The sequence below is a fragment of the Oryctolagus cuniculus genome, chromosome 2 (assembly GCF_051225735.1).
Source record: "Oryctolagus cuniculus isolate XC-2025 breed Fujian yellow rabbit chromosome 2, ASM5122573v1, whole genome shotgun sequence".
In the NCBI taxonomy this organism is placed as follows: Eukaryota; Metazoa; Chordata; class Mammalia; order Lagomorpha; family Leporidae; genus Oryctolagus; species Oryctolagus cuniculus.
Genome location: NC_142868.1, coordinates 36,236,378 through 36,254,813, shown reverse-complemented (window position 1 = coordinate 36,254,813; position 18,436 = coordinate 36,236,378). Strand labels below are relative to the sequence as shown.

Sequence of the window (18,436 nt, the reverse complement as noted above, 5' to 3'; positions counted from 1 at the left end):
GATTCTCTGTGAATTTAAATAATCTAGACACCCCCAGAGAGACTAATGTTTTCTTTCTGCATCTTTGGTTTTGACTGTTTTCTGGAGGGATTTTGATGTGCTTATGGTAATGTAGGTGTTGTTTTATTTAGCCCGGGATCTGTTTGTAAGATACATAATATAATATATATAATATAACTTTAGATGTCAGATTGACCCCTGACAGCCCTCTGCCAGGAGACTTCACTGATCAGGACCCTCCTTTCTCCTTTAAAATATGCAAACTTGAATACCAAAATATTTCAGTGAATATGTAGGGTATTGTATTGAAAGCTTCTGTTCTTATCTGCTGATATCTTCCTCTTGTTGAAAAAGAAGCTCAACTGTTAACTGTATTAAATGCAAGAAGTAAATTTCTATAAGCATGTTTACCTACATTTCAGTAACAAAATAAAATAGCAAAGAAAGTTAACTTTCCTATAAATTTTTGCCATAATGCAATCAATTTATGACCTTAAACTCTGAACTCAGCTAAGTTGGCCTATTTGCACATTCTTTTGAAACTGAAATTTTCTGTAAAGATTCCTTGATTTGTGGGAAGGTCTTAAATTTGAAGTTCATAGTAGACTTTGAATCAGACCGAATATTATGCACAAAGAATCCAGGGGGATGTTCACATTTAAAAATCTTTACTCATACAAATTTATTAACATTAACTTCTCATATCTCACAGTATGATGAGTGCAAATGCATTTAGAAATATAGCCTTTGATTCAAGTCATGCCCATTAGATGAATGTAATATCAGAGAGCCTCCGCTGTCTTCAGACCCATTAAGATTACCCAGTATCTTCATAGACTAAGGAGGCCATAATTGAAAGTTTGTGTTAAAAAAAAAAAAGCCCTGTATTTCCATTATACCCTACGAAATCTGAAAGAGCTTATTAAAATGTTTTGCTACGGTAGATCACAGTTGCCTTCAGGGAAAATACTACCATCACCCGGAGTTTCACAAACATATTTATAAAGTCCACATCTCTAAAAGGCCAGATGCAAAAACACAATAGAGAGCGTTACAGTCTGTTTTACCAACTTGTGTTATACTCGCAAGAAAGACAGACTACGCTGAGCTTCCATAAAAATGCCAAGTTCTCGTAAGGCTTGCATGCACAGAAGACTTGGCTAAGGGCAAATGTTACAATTTTTTCTGTAAATACATATAGCAAAGCAAGTAAGAATTGTGGATTTGCCTCAGATTCCTGTGTCTTTGCTGCTGTTGTTGCCCGGGTGTGAGAGCCCTCCCATTTCTCCTGTGCTGCTGTTGGCCTTGCTTCCTCTTCCGTCTCATGAGTCAGACACTCGTTTTTATATTCACTCAAACATCCCTTTGCACTATGCAGTGGAAGACCAGTGTGGGTCCACAGACTGTCCATGGGGAGGCCAGCCTGGGTACATATTGATAAATGGTGAATTTGTAGCAATGCATGGTTCTGTAATGAGGTTAAATGAAACGTGAAGTGTGGCAAAGTCCCTGCAAATGCCATTGATGAACTTGCTTGTGAGCTGCATGTCAGGACTGCTCTCCTAGTTTTTTGTAGTTGTAATTATGCTTTGTTTTTGTGTTTATGTAACTGGGTTTTTTATCCTCCCAGGTCAACTTAATTTTTAATATAATTTAGGTCTGCTTTTTAAAAAAAAAAGTATATATGTACTGTTGATTTACTGGTAAGCACTTTAATTTTCCATATTTTTATACATGATGGAGAAAAACTTCTCTCTATTGCCCCCTAATTTTGTTTCCAAAGTTAAAGTTTCTGATTTAAAATGAATTGGAAATTATATAAGAACATTGTGCACTAGTAGCTAAAGATTTGATTTTATTAAAATCTGTTAGAAATATTTTTAATTTATAAATTCAAATTGAACTTTTCGATAACAGTAATTATTAAGAACTTTAAAAACTAAAAACTCATGTACTTTGATCCCTTAATTCTACTCAAAGAATTCATCCTAGGGATAAAAAAGATATGTAGGATTTCAGTTCAGAATTGCCTAACAAAAACTGGAAGTGGAGTAAATGTCCAAAATAGTGTTATCTGCACTGTAGAGTGTATCCTTTAGTATTTTCAAGGATATATAGCAACTTAAGAAAATGCAAGTTACAGATGGTAAAGAGGAAAGGGCAAGCAAGGACACTATAAGCAACAGGTTTCCCCTAAGTTAAATTTGCAGATGTTTTTAACTGAACTCTGTGAAGGCGAGCAACCAACAGGGAAGAAAGCAGTGACTGTATTATTGCAGAAAATTATTTCCTAAATAAACAAGTGTTACCATTGTAATTTTAAAATACTTTTCAATTGTGTCCAAATAAGCATTTTTGAAGGGAATTAAAAAGTTGTACTTAAGAAATTTGTGTTCATTAAATAAAAGGTTTCTTTGGGGGGGAAAAAAAAGAAGGAAATTAAAGCCAAAAACTTAATGGCATAGAAACACAACAGGTCTTCAAAAAGTTCATAGGAATGAATACTGTGAAAAACCTATGCATGCATTTCAGAAGTTTGTGCACCCCAATAAGCTTATCTTTTCCATTTTTCCACAAGTACTTTAAAGTACCCTCCTATATTAGTCACAATGATTTTAGAAACAAGATTATATTTATTTTTAAAAATCTGATGGCCTATTCATATAGTTCTGTTTTGATCCTTCCTCCAAGCAGAACCAGTTATGACATAAGCAACAGATATCTTATGCAAGCATGCCTTGAAATTAAAAAGAGGAGCTAAGCGATGCCATTTTCAACAGAATCTAGAAAACAGGCTTGCTGCTGCTGCGTATGGTTGCATAGGAAGAAATTCTAAGCACTGCATTTCTGGTCTTGTGCTCTAATTTGGGGAATTTTGGACTGTTTTCTTCCTAGATCTGGTTTGCCTTTGTTAATGGTTTCTCTGGACAGATCCTCTTTGAAAGATGGTGTATAGGTCTCTATAATGTGGTAAGTTTCTGATATTTGATAATTCCTGTTTTATTGAATATTTGGGATAAGGGTTCAACCTGTGTCTGGCTGCTGGCCTTACCGACCAATTTGTCCATTTAGATGTTTACAGCAATGCCTCCCTTAACTCTTGGAATATTTGAGAGGTCGTGCAGGAAGGAGAACATGTTGAAGTACCCTGAGTTATACAAAACGTCTCAGAATGCCCTGGACTTCAACACCAAGGTAGGGCACAGTTCCCTGGTGCATGTTCCATGTGGGCTGATTTCCTGCTGTTATTCCTTGGGGCATCTCGTTTTCCAAAGGCAAGGAGATGCCAGTCTCGGCTAACGCCAGGGTGCCAGCCATGGCCAATTATTTCTTATGTTCTGATATGGCTAGGAAGGGGTTTGGTTAGTTGGTTTGGTTTGGCTATTTTGTGACATGAAATTCAGACATCAGCATAGTTCATGAGAGTTTGTAGGGAGCAGTATGCCGGTCTAGCACACAGAAGCCGTGGTCTTTTTTGTCCTCTGGCTTCTGTCTCGGCCGTGTTGTGGGGAAAAGATCACTCTTCATGGGGCCAGCCTTCCAGGGCTGACAGGGGCCGGCTTCACACATGTAAAGGGGTGGGCGTCATTGTATCAGTCTACTCATTCTCAGTCTGTGAAATAACTTCGTCCTCATTAGAATTTTAGATTGATGGTACCAGACATTAAAATTATAGTCTCTGGGAAGTAAGTCACTTAATCATGATACCCAGTATTCCCAAGCCATGAAACTAAAAATATAAGATAAAATACTCAGTATTTTATCTAAAAATCACCTTCTGGGTTTACGTTCTGCATAAGAAGCCATAGGCTATTGTCATCTCTTGTGATCCATCCCAGCAACAACAACCAATAAAAGGTATCATTTTCTGCATAGTTTACTATCCTGCTAATATACACGAAATACTATAAAAAAAAAGTTCACAGAAAATAGAATTAAAAGATGATTTATTTTGGATTTCAAAAATTTTGTGGACAAAAATTAATTTATCTTTAAATTACTATTTTTCCATGAAATTTTTAAAGTATCTTCATGTTCTGAAGTATTTCCATTGGTATTCATTGGTATTTCAGATTTCTGTTTAGTGAAAGTGAGGAAGGAAAAATTGAGATTGTAACAATCAATGTTGGCGCCATTTTAAAAATAAAAATTTTGTGGTTCATATTATAAAAGCAACAAATACAATCCATCTTCACAGAATTATTTTCATTTAATAGAGTCCGTTTTTATTAGCATGTTACTGACAATTAGATATAACTTTAATTCAGTGTCTTGAGTTTCAGATAGTTAATACAGGATATTTTTAATGCTTATTAATTCATATTGCTCTCCAGTGATGGTTATTCTCTGGCCAAGGAAATAAAGTGAAGCAGGTGTCTTGGCACCTCTAACCTCACACCATCAATGGTAGAGCTAAATTTATAGCCCAGAGGTTATTCTGAGATTTGATCTTCACAAACATGCTGTGTGTGTGTACATTTGTGCTCTCACATACAACTGGATGGCACTGTTTAAAATCATTGAAGTCAGTAAATAAAAGAACACACTAGTTCTGGAAAGTGTCTCTAATAGTCTCTTTTAAAGCTGTCACTGTTTGTAATAAGTTTTATCTATGATTTCATTTTTGAATGTTTTATTTGGGACTTTTAAAATTTATTTATGACATCCAGTTTGTATTTAATCCCCACTGCATTGCTATAATGCTTTTTGCTGCCTGTAGTGGACATTTGCAAATGACGGGAAGCCACAATCAGGGCGGATACAAGAAACAGGAGCTCTTACTTCCCTGAAAGGTAACCTGTGAGCTAGGAAAGCACAGTAATTCTCATCAACTCAGGCAGTGGCATCGACCACAGGCCCCCATCTGCCCCAGCTCAGATTCTGTGCTACCATCTCAAGAGTTAACTTCCCAGCCACAAACTTGGCCATCTCACTCTTGCTTAACAACATAACTTATTTCTCATGGGATTACCGAAAGTCATTCTGCAAAGCTACATCCTTTTGTGCCCTTTGTACATGGGAACTTGGACACGATTTTGTGGCCAGGAAAAAGGTGTAGCTGGTGGTAGCTAGTTTCACTGTGGATACATCATCCTTTGTATCCTTTGTTGCTGCAGAAGTATTTGACTATCGGCTTAGTCTATACTTTTACCAAACTCACCACATCAACCCAAATAGGTTATACAGTTGCCATATCTATTTGAATATTTTTGGTTTGCATACACAAGTTGCTGGCCGTTTTTTGTAGGATCTTTCGATTTTCTGTGAGAATTCTGTGATTAACTCCCATAAAGTGTTTTCAAATGCAGGGACAAATGACTACAAAATGCGTAGTTGTGTACACAGCAGTTGCTGTGGGTCCACAGTGGAGAAGCCTTGTTGCCTTGAATGAGGATGCTTACGTTTGTTATGGTAAAAAGGGTCGGAGGCTCCGAGGTCACGACCGGGGTTAAAGGATTAGCATGTGACAATAAGTATTGGTCAGGAAAATGGAAAAGTAGAACTAATTTTTCTTGCACCCACCTGTGCTTTCTGTCAAATAAAAACTTGTGTTAATGACATAGTGAGGAGAAGAGACAAAGGTTAATGAGTAACACAAGTTCAAATGTGTAATGTATTGGAGCGTAAATTGGATCATACAATCCAGTGTGGCTGGGTGAACTAACAAAGGAGATTGAGATCACAGTGGAAAATTTTGGGAGGCAGGCAACTTAATTTCTGTTGTTTGAACAGCTTAAAACTATTAATACATGCCAATTTGATTTAGCATCAGTGTTGTTTGCAGGAAGCACTTTTAAATGACAAAACTGCAACTGTTCAGAAGGCCACAAGAATTCTAAACAGTTTTTTCTATAACTTAATCTTTTACTTCCATGTTACAAAGAAACTACCATTGATACTCGTTCTTAAAATACAGCAGACATAAAAAGTAGTAACTATTCAGTGATGTTATAGGTTAGGAAACTTGATATTTAGCAGTGTTCAGAAAAGAATTCAGTCACATTCACAATGCTATAATGACTACACACTGAAATGTTATACTTACCATTTTAAATAAAATGTATGTGTATTTGTTTCTATGTATGGAGAGAGAGAAAAGTATGAGATCTTTACCATAGAAAAGTTTGCAGTTGCATTTCACATAAGAGAAAGAGATTTCCCCAAATTACAATCTTCTTAAAAGCCATTCTTCTGGAATTATGAAAATAGTCTCACTTGAAGAATTTCTGTTTTTCAGGCAGAAATTTAAACGCTTGAAACTTGGTTTGTAAAAAGCGGGCAAAAAAATTAAAGTGAAGCTGAAAAAACATTTTGAGAAACATAAAAATAAATAAATGACCCATGAAAGTCTAAGAGGCAGAAAGTGTCTGTCAATTCTATTAATTCACAGTGGTGGCCCGACAGAAACACGTTTTGTGAATCTAGCTCATAGATAAAAAGCAAGGGCAGAGTTCACAGCGCTAGTTTATCGCACATGGTTCTCATGGATTTTTGTTTTCCCTCAGGTTTTCTGGGTTCATTGTTTAAATGGCCTCTTCCACTCAGTTATTCTGTTTTGGTTTCCACTAAAAGCCCTTCAGTATGGTAAGTAGAAAGGATATGAATGGTAAGAGGTGACTTTTTACTTTTTTAGAAAAATAACTCATTGTCAATATATGCTAAAAATTACAGCAATGTCAGTGTTTCATTTTACGATATTTTCCTAAACCTAAAATGCATGCATCCCAATGCTGTACACACTTTAAAGACTTTTATTATTCCTTTGGGAGCAAAGTGATTTAATATATGCAAAGCCTTTCTTCTTTCCCTCCCATGTTTTCCATACTTGCAGAGAGTTAAATTTTAAGGCCCTTCCCCCCCTCTCTGTTGATGGATAGCTGGAAGACAATAAGTGCTAATGTTTTATGTAGTCTCTTTATTATACCTGGGAGGCATGTACTGAGTGCTTTATACTGGACCTAATCAGACAGGCTAGCATTTTCAAGTGTGCTTGTGCTGCTGTTCTGGATGAGATTTCTAATGGTTTTATGTTCATCTCGGCGGGTAAACTTTTTCTCTGCTCATTCTGTGGGAGTGATTTTATTCTGTCCGCTTCGAGAGACAGGATTGTGGTTTATTTCCTACACACATAAAAATGATCCCACAGCCACCTTCGAGACCAGCCCCCTGCAACACTTGCGATTGGGCTACTGTGTCCCAGAGCAGACCTGGCCTTGAGATCTTGGGGAGAACTCTCAACCATTCAATGCCTCTGCTCCAGAACTGCAGTAATTAACAGACATGACACACGCTCCGCCCGAGGGACTGTCCATCTTCTCCTGAGTATAGGCCAGGCCCACTGTGCCCACAGCAGAGAGTGCTGCTGGCCAGCTCAGGCCCACCTGCAGTAGCCAGAGCCATCCTTGGAAAACGTAAATCAAGCCAGGTGCCTCTTTCCCCAGAAACCCACAAAGAACATTTAGAACAAAGCCCCCACCACTGTACCCCTCCTCAGTCTTCCCCAGGTGGTCCCCTCCCTCCGGGCTCTGCTCAGAAGGGCCCTTCAAGATCACTCATCCCACAGAGCCACCAACACCTGCCACACTCACCCTTGCGCTCTGTGCCCTTGTCCTCCTCCTGTGTCCTCACGCAATTGCCTGTCAGGGTGCACTGCGTCCATTTCCTTCGTGCTGGCCGCCGCCTCTGTTGGGACCAGAGCTCCAGCAGGGTGAGGAGTGGGTCAGCTGAGTTGTATTTGCAGGGCTTACAACAGCGCCTCTCTGCGCTTAGGCACTCGGTAAACTGTGCATGAATTCCAAGAGCACGTGAATTACAGAGAAGACGTAGGTCATGTCCTAGCAGAGATTTAAATCTCCTGTGTGCAGCAATTACTCAGTAAATTATAGCAGCAAATATTTCTCAGGTTCTAGGTCATGGGAATGAGTGTGGTTAGAACATCTAAATATAAGAGTATTGACCCAGTGGGCCAGGATAAATACAATGAGTTTGTCTGTTTTTGAGATATAATTTACACACCATAAAATTCACCCTTTTAGCCTATACAACTCAAGGGTTTTCAGGATACTCACAGAATTGTGCAAATGTCACCAATATCTAAAGCCAGAACATTTTCACCACCCTATAAAGAAAGCCTGTATCAGTGCAGTTAGTGACCTAGGAGTTAAGCCATCAGTTAGGAGTGCCTGGATTCAATTCCCAATCCAGCTCCAGCTTCCTGCTAATGCACACCCTCAGAGGCTGTGGTGACACTGCAGGGGGTTTGGTTTCTGCCACCCAGCTTCAGCCCCCAGCCTGACACAGAGCTGTTGTGGGATTTGGGGAGTGAATCAGTAGACAGGAAGCACTGTGGGTGGGTAGGTGTGTGTGACTCTGAAGTAAACTAGCAAGTAATTTTTTATCTGTAAAAAAGACACCCATACCTATTAGTAATCACTCCTTAGTTTTCCCCACCCTCCCCCCACCTTAGCCTTTGGCAAACACTGAATTTTCTATTTCTGTGGATTTTCCTATTCTGAACATTTCATATAAATGCAATTATGTCACAAGTGACCTTGGTTCACCCATGTTGCAGCATGGAATCAGTATTTCATTGCTTTTCTAGGCTGAATAATATTCTACCATACATATATACCACCTTGTGTTTATCCGTCCATCAGTTGATGGACATTTGTATTTATTTCAGTTTTTGGAGAAGAGGGATATTGAAGTCCAGGGTATAATTCAGGATACCCTGGGCCTTAGTCACATTCTCCAATTAAAGTTTATTTTCAAAATACAAAATCAATGTAGGTTTAGGCGGCAGGGCATATCAAGTCTCTTAAACTACTATTTCCCCATTCTAAATCAGAAAAAAAAATAAACTTAATGTTAAAAATAGCTCAATCCAGCAAACATCCAAACCACCTTGGCAATCATGGGGTTTGAAAGGAATTTGCAGGTAACTGCTGTACCAGTAGTCCTTGTATTCGTCACTGCTGCCTGCCCTTTTCCCTTAGGAAAGTCCTTGAAAAAGCCATAAAACTAATGCTTTTATGAAATCTTGAAGCTTGGTTTGCACATTCAGAATTTTCCGCTTGACAAAAGGGGGAGTGTGCATAAAGCACTTCTGCTTATCGTGAGGCAGTGGCCGTCTCCAGGAACAGTGTCCTGAGGGTTGCTTGAGTTGTGAGCTGAACTACTTACTTGGAGGAGGTTACAGAATCTTACACCGGGAAAAGATCAAGTGCAAAGCAGGCCAGTGGATTTTGATGTAATCAGATACAAAATGTTCATTAATAGATTCAGGTTCCACACTGGCAAGACTTTTAAGAGAGTACTCTCATCTTGAAGAAACTGCTAGAGTTTTGATATATCAAAGAATACCCTCCCCTCCTTTATAATTTCATGTCTCTGTGAAGCTAGATTTCCCTCATACACTTGTATGTGAGGCAAAGCAACATATGAGAATCCAGCTGCTTTCTATTAAACCAGACATTAAGGAGATTGTAAAAATGTAAAACAATGCCAATTTTCTCACTAGCTTTTTTTTTATTTGGGAAAATAGCTATTTCTCCTAAAACATGTTGTTTATGTTACCATCTCTTGGATTTATTACTGTTATTTTTAGATAAATCAGGACATTTTTTGTTTTTGTTTTAATTTCTAATTTGGTAAATATTGATAGAAATAAACCATGTACGCAAAAGCATTTGGGGATCTTCAGTGATTTTTCAGCATAAGAGATGCAGAGACCAGACAGTGTGAGAATGAATGATTTACCAGAGTCGTGTGCTGCACCGGCCGTGCACCGGACACCGTGCGTGGTGCTTTATATGTCTCCTCACCTTAACCTCCAAACCGTTCCAAAGGCAGGTAGTTGCACTCCCTCTGTTAGGTAAAGAAACTGGGTTCCATGGGGACTCATTATAAATAACCCAGGATGACACAGCTTGTGACAGAACTCAGCCTGCGTGTGCTCCCAGAGCTCCCCACCACCACTCTCCCTATCTCATCCTGTCCTTTATTCTAACATATCTGTATATTGCACTTACAGATTAGAATTTGAATAAATGTTCTTGTACATGTGCATAAATAAAATGCCATGCTACACAAAACATGGAATTTGAAGTATTTCTACAGTGCCAATCATTTATTCAGTTACTTTTACTTTTTATCAGTAAAAGACATTTTTGTTTGCTAGCTGTCGCTTCTTTCATCTGAAGACTCAGTTTTTGAACTCCGCTTGGTGCTCTTGGCCCTCTGTGAGTTGGTTTTATGAATCCCTTTTTGGTTCAGTTCCAGTGATTTTATGGAGAAATTGCAAGAAGGATCCTAACACCTCATCCTCACAAAGTTAGCACAGTTCTCTATTAGAGTTCAGAATAGCTTCTGTTGTCGTAAAGGCCATATATTTAAGTTTTGCTGGAATAACTAGTTTGATTTTTGTTTGTAATCTTGGGAAAGAAGAACTGATTAGCAGTCTGATTTCCTTCTTCGTGTTGGCTCTTAGGAGTTTTCTGCAGTTTATATCCTGTCTTTATGGAAACTTGTGCAGCTTCTTGCAGCATTTTTCAAATCAACCTCACTGCTCCACTGAATGTCCCTGGCTTACCTTTTTTGTTCAATATTTGAAAGTTGATTTATCTTGGGGTTCTGAGAGCATCCTGCCATTTTGCTCTCTGACAGCCTCTCTTCTTCTCATACAGGTACTGTGTTTGGAAATGGGAAAACCTCCGATTATCTACTGCTGGGCAACTTTGTTTACACTGTGAGTGCACGATGCCTACCCCACTGCACACAAGTCAAAGCCCTTCATTTCTGCTCGTGTTGTTTTCCGATTTCAGTGTGTGTATTTCTTGATTTAAGGGTTGCTTACAGTTCCCTTTAAGAATGAAATAAGATGTTTTGACTGTTAAGGTTTTTAAAATACCCTTTAGATTTACTGACTTTTAAAGGACGTGAGTTAGTGTTGTTTTCAATATTCCCTCTTTTATTGCCCTGTTTTCCCTTTTATTTTTCCTTTTCCCTTTCCCCCTAAGTTTTACGTTACCACCATTATGAGTATTTTCTCGCTTTTCTGACTTGATGACAAATATTATCAATCTAATCTTGAATGTGTGGCCAGTAATGGTTCCAGAGGCTTCCTGGTAATTAAAAAGAGAACCTTCAGCCTTAGATGCATTTATCCCACACGAGGCCTGGGCCCACTGCGGGGTCACTGCACTGAGCACCATGATAATCTCCAGATATTCAAGCGTTCCTCACCAACATTAAAGACCTGAAAATGTTTGCAAACCATTTTCCCTGAGAAGTCAAAAGCACTGTGTGAATTCTGATGCCTGAGGTCACACATTTGGTTTCTGATAAAAACTTACTCTAACTCTCACCTTTGAATTGTCAGACCGGTGTTCTCCCTCCCCCTCCTGTGCCTCACTACAGCCTGGGTAGGAAGAAAATTGTTCTAAATCGCGAGCGGCTATCGGTATGGCCAACTCAACTGATAGAAAAACTGTAATACGCTGTAGCAATATCAAGTGGGTTTTTCAGTTTGGGCTTTTTTTTTTTTTTTTTTTTTTTTTTTTTTTTTTTTTGTCAATTTATTTGAGAGGCATAGAGACAGCAAGAAAGAGAGAGAGAAATACAGAGATCTCCCACCTGCTGGGTCACTCCCCAGATGCCCGCTGTGGTCAGGGTGGGGCCTGGATCTAAACTGTGAACTCATTCCAGGCCTGTCATGTTCATGGCAGGGACCCAACTACTCAGGCCATTGCTGCTGCCTCCCAGAGTCTGCATTAATGGGAAACTGGAGTTGGGAGCAGAATCAGTCATCAAACCCAGGCAGGAGTCACCAGTGTCTTAATCACTTGGCCAAATGGATCTGAATGATAGGAAATTAAGGCCATTAAGTGTCAGAGGATTAAGGTTTTGGCAAATCTGCGACTCGTTTTTCCTTTGACATCAACCTACTGAAGTAGTAAAAGAAAAGTAGAACTATGTTTGAGGAGCTGATAGCTGATAGCTCTCACATAGCATAAATACAAAAACAGAGGAAGTAAATCCTAGCATAACAGGTAGAAATAAGCCACAGCATACATCACCAAGGTATCCTATGCACACTTTATGGGACTCAGGTCTCAGGGGGGCCTTTTTATTTAATTTTATGTTAAAGTGCATCTCTTATTTTAGAAATTTTTATATAGTTTGTGGTAATTAGTATTTACATTTTAATACCAGTTTTATTTCTGCAGATAAGAACCCAGACTTACCACTGGATATCCTGCTGAGAAATCTCAGCCATCTCACTTGAACATAAGTTTACAACCTCACTGGGCAGTGTCTCAGCAAATACAGGGTGCAGACTCTTAAACTGCCTGGAAGTAGGACTGGGCATGTCAGACGTCTACTGATGTAGACGTGCTAAGCAAACATCAGATTTCCATCTCCAGAGACCACTGAAAGTGCCCAGAGATCCCTTGACTACTAACATTAGTTAGAAGTTTATCATTAGTTATAAATAGACCACAAGAGGTAATGCTGCAGTGCTAAGCACTCTTCCGGTGTCTTCTGTCCAGCATTGTGTTCTTGAACAATAAACAAGTAAAGTAACCACTGTGTGATGTTGGTAAACTGTATCGGTCCCAGCTTACAGAAGAAGGAGCTGAGGCACAGAGAGGTGAAATAGCTTGTTTGTTAACAGAGAGAGCTAATACGTGATAGAGTCTTGCACACAGATAGTCTAACCACAAAGCAGGTGCATTTCACCAGTCAGGAAGCATAGAGAAGCCCAGCCAGTCCCTGCCCCCTCTTTCAGAATCGCTAGCACAGTCGCCAGTGAGTGTGTGTATCATACAGGAGTGAGAGATTCCTAGTCTACTTGGCAGGGTATCCACTAAGTAAGGTTCTGGAGCATTGAGATTTCTAAATATTCAATTATTTTATAATATATCTTTGAAATTCAGAAAGTTGGACTTATCCTTTGAAAGATGGTTTAAAATAAAGTTGAAGCAAGCTTGAAAAGCCAAGTGAATGCAGACACAGGCTTTCTGCTACTATTCATGAATTGTACAAAAAGCAGGCTGACGCAGAGTCAGGGGCTTCATGGATGGACTCACGCTAAGATGAGGAGAAGCCCAGAGGGCGGTGGGAGTGCCATGCTGTGAGTGGGCAGTTAGTGCTCCCAGGCGTGATGGGACCTCCCAGCCAACCCACCTGCTTCTGTGCTTGTTGGCCACACTGAGCAAGCAGAGAATAATCCACTGCTCCCACAGCTTCATTCAAAGCTGCCTGTTCTTTATATATGTATCCTTCAGTCATTTGATCAACTATAATATTTATGAAATAAAGTAACACTTTTCTCTTCTGTTTCAGTTTGTGGTGATAACGGTGTGTTTGAAAGCTGGATTAGAGACATCATATTGGACCTGGGTAAGAGTATTCTTAATCATGACCAGGAAATATCACATTTGCTTATACGTTCTATCCAAATTTTTGGTTCTTTTTTATCCTAAATTAATTTGTCCCTTTATCGTAGTCCACAAGTCATTAATTATAGGGTACTGGGGGTGGAAGAGTGTTAAATGGAGATTTTAGTGCAAAAGTACAGGGTTAAACAAACTTAAAGTTTATTACTACAGGACTTCTCAGAGCCTTTAATATGTTATTATATGTTGTGAATATCCCAGGAGATAGGAAGACCTTCAAACTTACTTGACTACAAATCTCTTTTTAGAGATGGCCCAGGACTGGCATTCTTCAAAAAATTCGTTGAAAACTCATTCTGAAGACTAACAATATTAGCAAAAGTTTTGTCCTCATATACTTATAAATACCCAGTCTGGATAAAACAAGTTTCATTTTTAGAGATGGTTGTTTTGCAGTATGTCCACATCCAGGTATAGAGACCCAGCAAACAAAAAGAAGTTTAATGCTCAGGGTAAAGATTGGCACAAGAAATTCGGAGTTGGCAATCATCGGCATAGAGATAATATTTTCCCAGGTGTCTAAAATCTTTTAATGAGAGCATGCATAGCAAAACTAAAGTAGGCTTAAAGGAATTGGGAGACACAAAAGATAAAAATAAGAGGAGAGAATCATCTAAGGAGACAGAGAAAGAAGACTTAGTTGTAAATTCCAGAACCACAAACACTCTAACCATTGTGGAAGAGATTGGCACTTAATAAAAGACCTAGTTTGTCTTTAAAAATGCACACGCAATTACAGAATTCTACAGAGATTATGCAGAAAATCCTGTGGATAATGCTTTTATGAGTCTAATAAATAAAGAGGGATTCCGTGGGTGTTCCACTAGGATTAGTGTCCTCAGTCCACCAAGAGGCCTTTGACAGATATTTTCTCCTCCACAGTTCAGCCACATAGCGATCTGGGGCAGCATCGCGCTCTGGGTGGTGTTTTTTGGGATCTACTCATCACTGTGGCCGGCCGTCCCGATGGCCCCAGACATGTCGGGAGAGGTAATGTACGCCTGTACCTCGTGGTCCAGCACCACGTTGGAGATGAGTGCTCATTAGAAACTGTAATCAGCTGCCATGAGTTTCCATGTTGTTGCTTTACAGCAGCATCGTGCTTGACCATATAAAAGCTGTTTTCAGATTCCACCGGGGGGAGTGATAAATCTTGAGAGAATAGTTTAAACCTGAACATTTTACTTATTCTTTCTTAAATATAGCTGGGACAATAAAATGTGGTGGTCCAGGGTTGAGTCACATAAGAATACTTGTAGGGAAGATGCCATTTCAGAATCGGACTGTAAACCCTCAAATACACTCTGCATGAGAACACTAGGGAACGGTGAGTTTCTGCCTTCTGTTATCTCTTACACTACAGAGAAGCCTGCTGTCACAGGACGAAGTGCACTTTCCATGCTCTCTTGAAGACATAGGTTTGGTTTTCATTTTGGCAGAATTAGAGCATCTGACGGTTCAGCCTTATCGCACGCAGTCCATTGGTAGTCTCTTGTTACACTTGCAGGAATTGAGTTATTGGGTGCTCATGGGGGAGTGTCACAAGATCGCCTTGCCTTCAGAAGAGATTCCAGCAGTAGGCTGGTTTGTGATTTCAATTGCAGGAAATTTGACATAAAATGTATAAAAGAAAATGTGGAAAGCATTTCGGGATTTCCTGTGACCTCACAGTCGCTTGCAAATCCAGGGAATGTGAGCTCCGTTGCAGCCATTGTTTCACCACAGTCACTGGAAGCCTTGCCAGTGCTTTCCATGTATTTGTTGCCCCTAAGTACCGCCTGAGTACCTTTCACTTTAGACAGTCTGGTTTATAGATCATTTTCATGAAATTTTATCTGACAGCATCCTGCTTTTTATAAATTAGCAGAGTGCAGACACATTTTTAAAAATGTTTGTGGTTACATTTATTAGAGAGGCATTATATACTATTACAACAAAACCAGACAAATCAGGGAGCATGGACTTCCATTCACCAAAAGTGAAGGCTTCTTTTGAAACATGTACTGTGAATTCTAGAAAATTCACAGCAGGAATTTTAGAGGGAACAGAGAGAGAGCTGTGAGTGCATCTCCTCCTTACCTTGATTTTTGGGTCCTTTTGTCCTGAAGAAATAAAATCAAAGAATAAATAAATACACACATATATACACACTTGTCCCTGAGTGTCCTGGGGAGATTGGTTCCAGGACACCTTGAGAATGCCCAACTCTGAGGACAGTCAAGTCTCACAAAATGAAGGTGTGTTCACATACCACCTACACAACTTCCCATAGACTTCAAATTTGTTCCAGATTACTTATAATACCTAATGCAGTGTAAATGCTCTGTAAATAATTGTTATATTGTGTGGCTTAGGGAATAATGACGATGGGGGAAAGTCTGCATGTGTGTAGTACAATCTGCTGTTGGTTGAATCTTTGGATGCCAAACCCGGTGATACGGAGAGCTGATTATGTGTGTGTGTGTGTGAGAGAGAGAGAGAGAGAGTGTGTGTGTGTGTGAGAGAGAGAGAGAGAAGTGTGTGTGTGTGTGTGTGTGTGTGTGTGAGAGAGAGAGAGAGTGTGTGTGTGTGTGTGTGAGAGAGAGAGAGAGAGAGAGAGAGCGCGCATCAACTATCAGATGAAAACATTTGGAAAACCCAGTTTCATTCTTTGTTTTTATTTGATGTGCTCTGCCTGATTGAGCTGACTTTTCCCCAAGGTGAATTCTGCCTAATGTCTTTTTCATTAGACATGAATCTTTGCCTCATTTTATCTCATTTCTTAAGGTTTATTTTATCTTTAAAATGAATAGCACAAAAGATTTTGAAACCCAGATAGTTTAAGCAACTATGTCAATAGGTCTGATGACAAGAGCAGATTTTTTGACCACCTACTTTTAGGACAAGTGTGAAGTTGAACTGGCTTTTTGCCAACCAAATATAATTCTACCCTTGCCTGTAGAATTCCCAGTATTACCCAAACACAAAACTTAATACTACCTCTTGGGACTTGTGGTGATGCTGTGTTTAATTCAAAGTGAAATGAATGTCAGTACTCCATCACATTTCTGCTCACTTCATGTATAGTGGAAAGTGCTAACAGAGGCTCTGTTTCTTGTTGTTTTATTATTACTACTACTAGTACTACTTTGAAAGTAGTGTTTAAATAGCTGGTGTTCCATTGAAAATCTGAAGAATGAATTTAAAGAGCTGTAAACTTTATAACCTTGTCTTGGAATGTATCTTTTAACTTATTCACAGGAAATAATAATACTTTACATTTGTGTAGTACTTTAGTGCTTGCAAAGCATTTTGGGAAGTGTGTGTGTAAATAAGCCTCAAAAGAACTCCAAAATAAGAGTTTACTAAGAATGTCCCTCAAATTCTTGAGGACAGATCATTTCCATTTACAGTTTCTTGGGAAGTATGGTAATAGTTTCTAACATTTTTGTTTCTGTTGTAGAATCAATAGGTTTACAACCCCATCAGTTGTAGAAAGAAGTGACTACCCTTAGGTTTATGATCTTTTACCCTTAAAATTCTATGTTTCAGTTAAGAGTATTAGCAGGTGCACACATAGATACACACATATATAACCATACACATACACACATATTTACATATATGACAAATTGATCTGTGTGCAGTATTTGGATCTGTGCTGTGAGGGGTCTTAAAAAACTTCATGGAAATGCACATTATGAAGAAACTATGCATGAATTTAAAGAACTTTTGTATCAAACTATTTTTATATTATTTGAGAGGCAGAGAGACAGAAGCAGACAATAAACAGAGAACTCCCATACACTGGTTCACTCTCCAAATGCCGGCAAGAGTCAGGGCTGGACCAGGCAAAAGCTGAGAGCCAGGAATTCAATCCAGGTCTTCCATGTAGGTGGCAGGGACCCAACTACTTGAGCCACCATCTGCTGCTTCCCAGTGTCTACATTAGCAGGAAGCTAGAATTGGGAACTGGAATTTGTATGTAAAATACCACCCTAGGTACTCCAATATGGGATGCACGCATCTTCCCACTTACCACTAGGTAAAATGCCCACCACAAGCTTATCTTTGAATTCCACTTTCCACAAAGTTTTTGAATTATGTGTGTGTGTATGTATATGTAAAATGTATATATGTATATAATTGGCCATCCATATTAAATGAAGTTCACTTATTCATCTATTAACTCTCAGAGCAATATGTTATTGTAATATATGTTACATATATGTTATGTAGTACTGTATTGTTGTAAAACTAATGTAAGGATAAATGCTTATAAATAAGTGTAAATCCACTGCATTGACATGTTTTATGTGATCCACATAATGAAACATAGCCAAGGCAGCCCCCAGAACTTGCTATGCCACAGGATTTCCAATGTGGAGAGCAGGTAACTCTGTCACCACCATTAACAAGTCGCAAGGGTCTAATCCAGACAACGTATCTGTGGATCCACTGCTTTCCTGTATTGATTTGGCAGTAATTCCTCCAAAACTAAATAATTTACTAATTATGTCTGTAAGGATGTTTGGTTGCCTAGAAGCTTAATAAGGACATCCAGAATGGTGCAGCGTAGAAGTGAAGTAGACTGAAAATAGCAGCCCCAGTCTCTTCCGCACTGCCGCAGGAGGTTTCCTAGAGAGTGGGGGCCGTGTGGCTTCATGGGGGCATGGAATGAGTAGAGGAGTTACTCAGGAAGACAGCATATCTGGGAAGAACAGTCACAGTGATCGTACCTAAGGCACATCCCAGGAACTTCTCTAAGTACTTTGTGTACATTTGAAACCATTTGTTGAGGTCCTTCCAGATGGCAAGCCCTGTTCCCGGGTTGGGGGATTCAGTACTGAACAAAGTAGGCAGAATTCCACATGCCCGCCTTCAGCTCACTGTTCTGGTGGAAGGAGACTGACCAAGTAACTAAGTGAGACCTATGGAGGGATGTAAGTGCCAAAGAGCAGGGTCCAGCAGGCGGGGGGAACCACTTGGGTGTCCCA

The 18,436-nt window shown here is 39.3% G+C and overlaps 1 protein-coding gene across 8 annotated transcripts in view; it reads left to right on the top strand.

The window, feature by feature from the left end:
* The window catches only part of ATP8A1 (ATPase phospholipid transporting 8A1), a 260,638-nt gene that overhangs the window by 203,934 nt on the left and 38,268 nt on the right, over positions 1-18,436 (top strand). For all 8 annotated transcript variants that reach the window (XM_089327160.1, XM_070068174.2, XM_089327162.1 and 5 more), the window contains 6 exons: positions 2,896-2,970; positions 3,073-3,195; positions 6,507-6,585; positions 10,686-10,747; positions 13,348-13,404; positions 14,343-14,450. In XM_089327160.1, the coding sequence (XP_089183286.1) occupies positions 2,896-2,970; positions 3,073-3,195; positions 6,507-6,585; positions 10,686-10,747; positions 13,348-13,404; positions 14,343-14,450 (504 nt within the window). The remainder of the gene's footprint in view (positions 1-2,895; positions 2,971-3,072; positions 3,196-6,506; positions 6,586-10,685; positions 10,748-13,347; positions 13,405-14,342; positions 14,451-18,436) is intronic.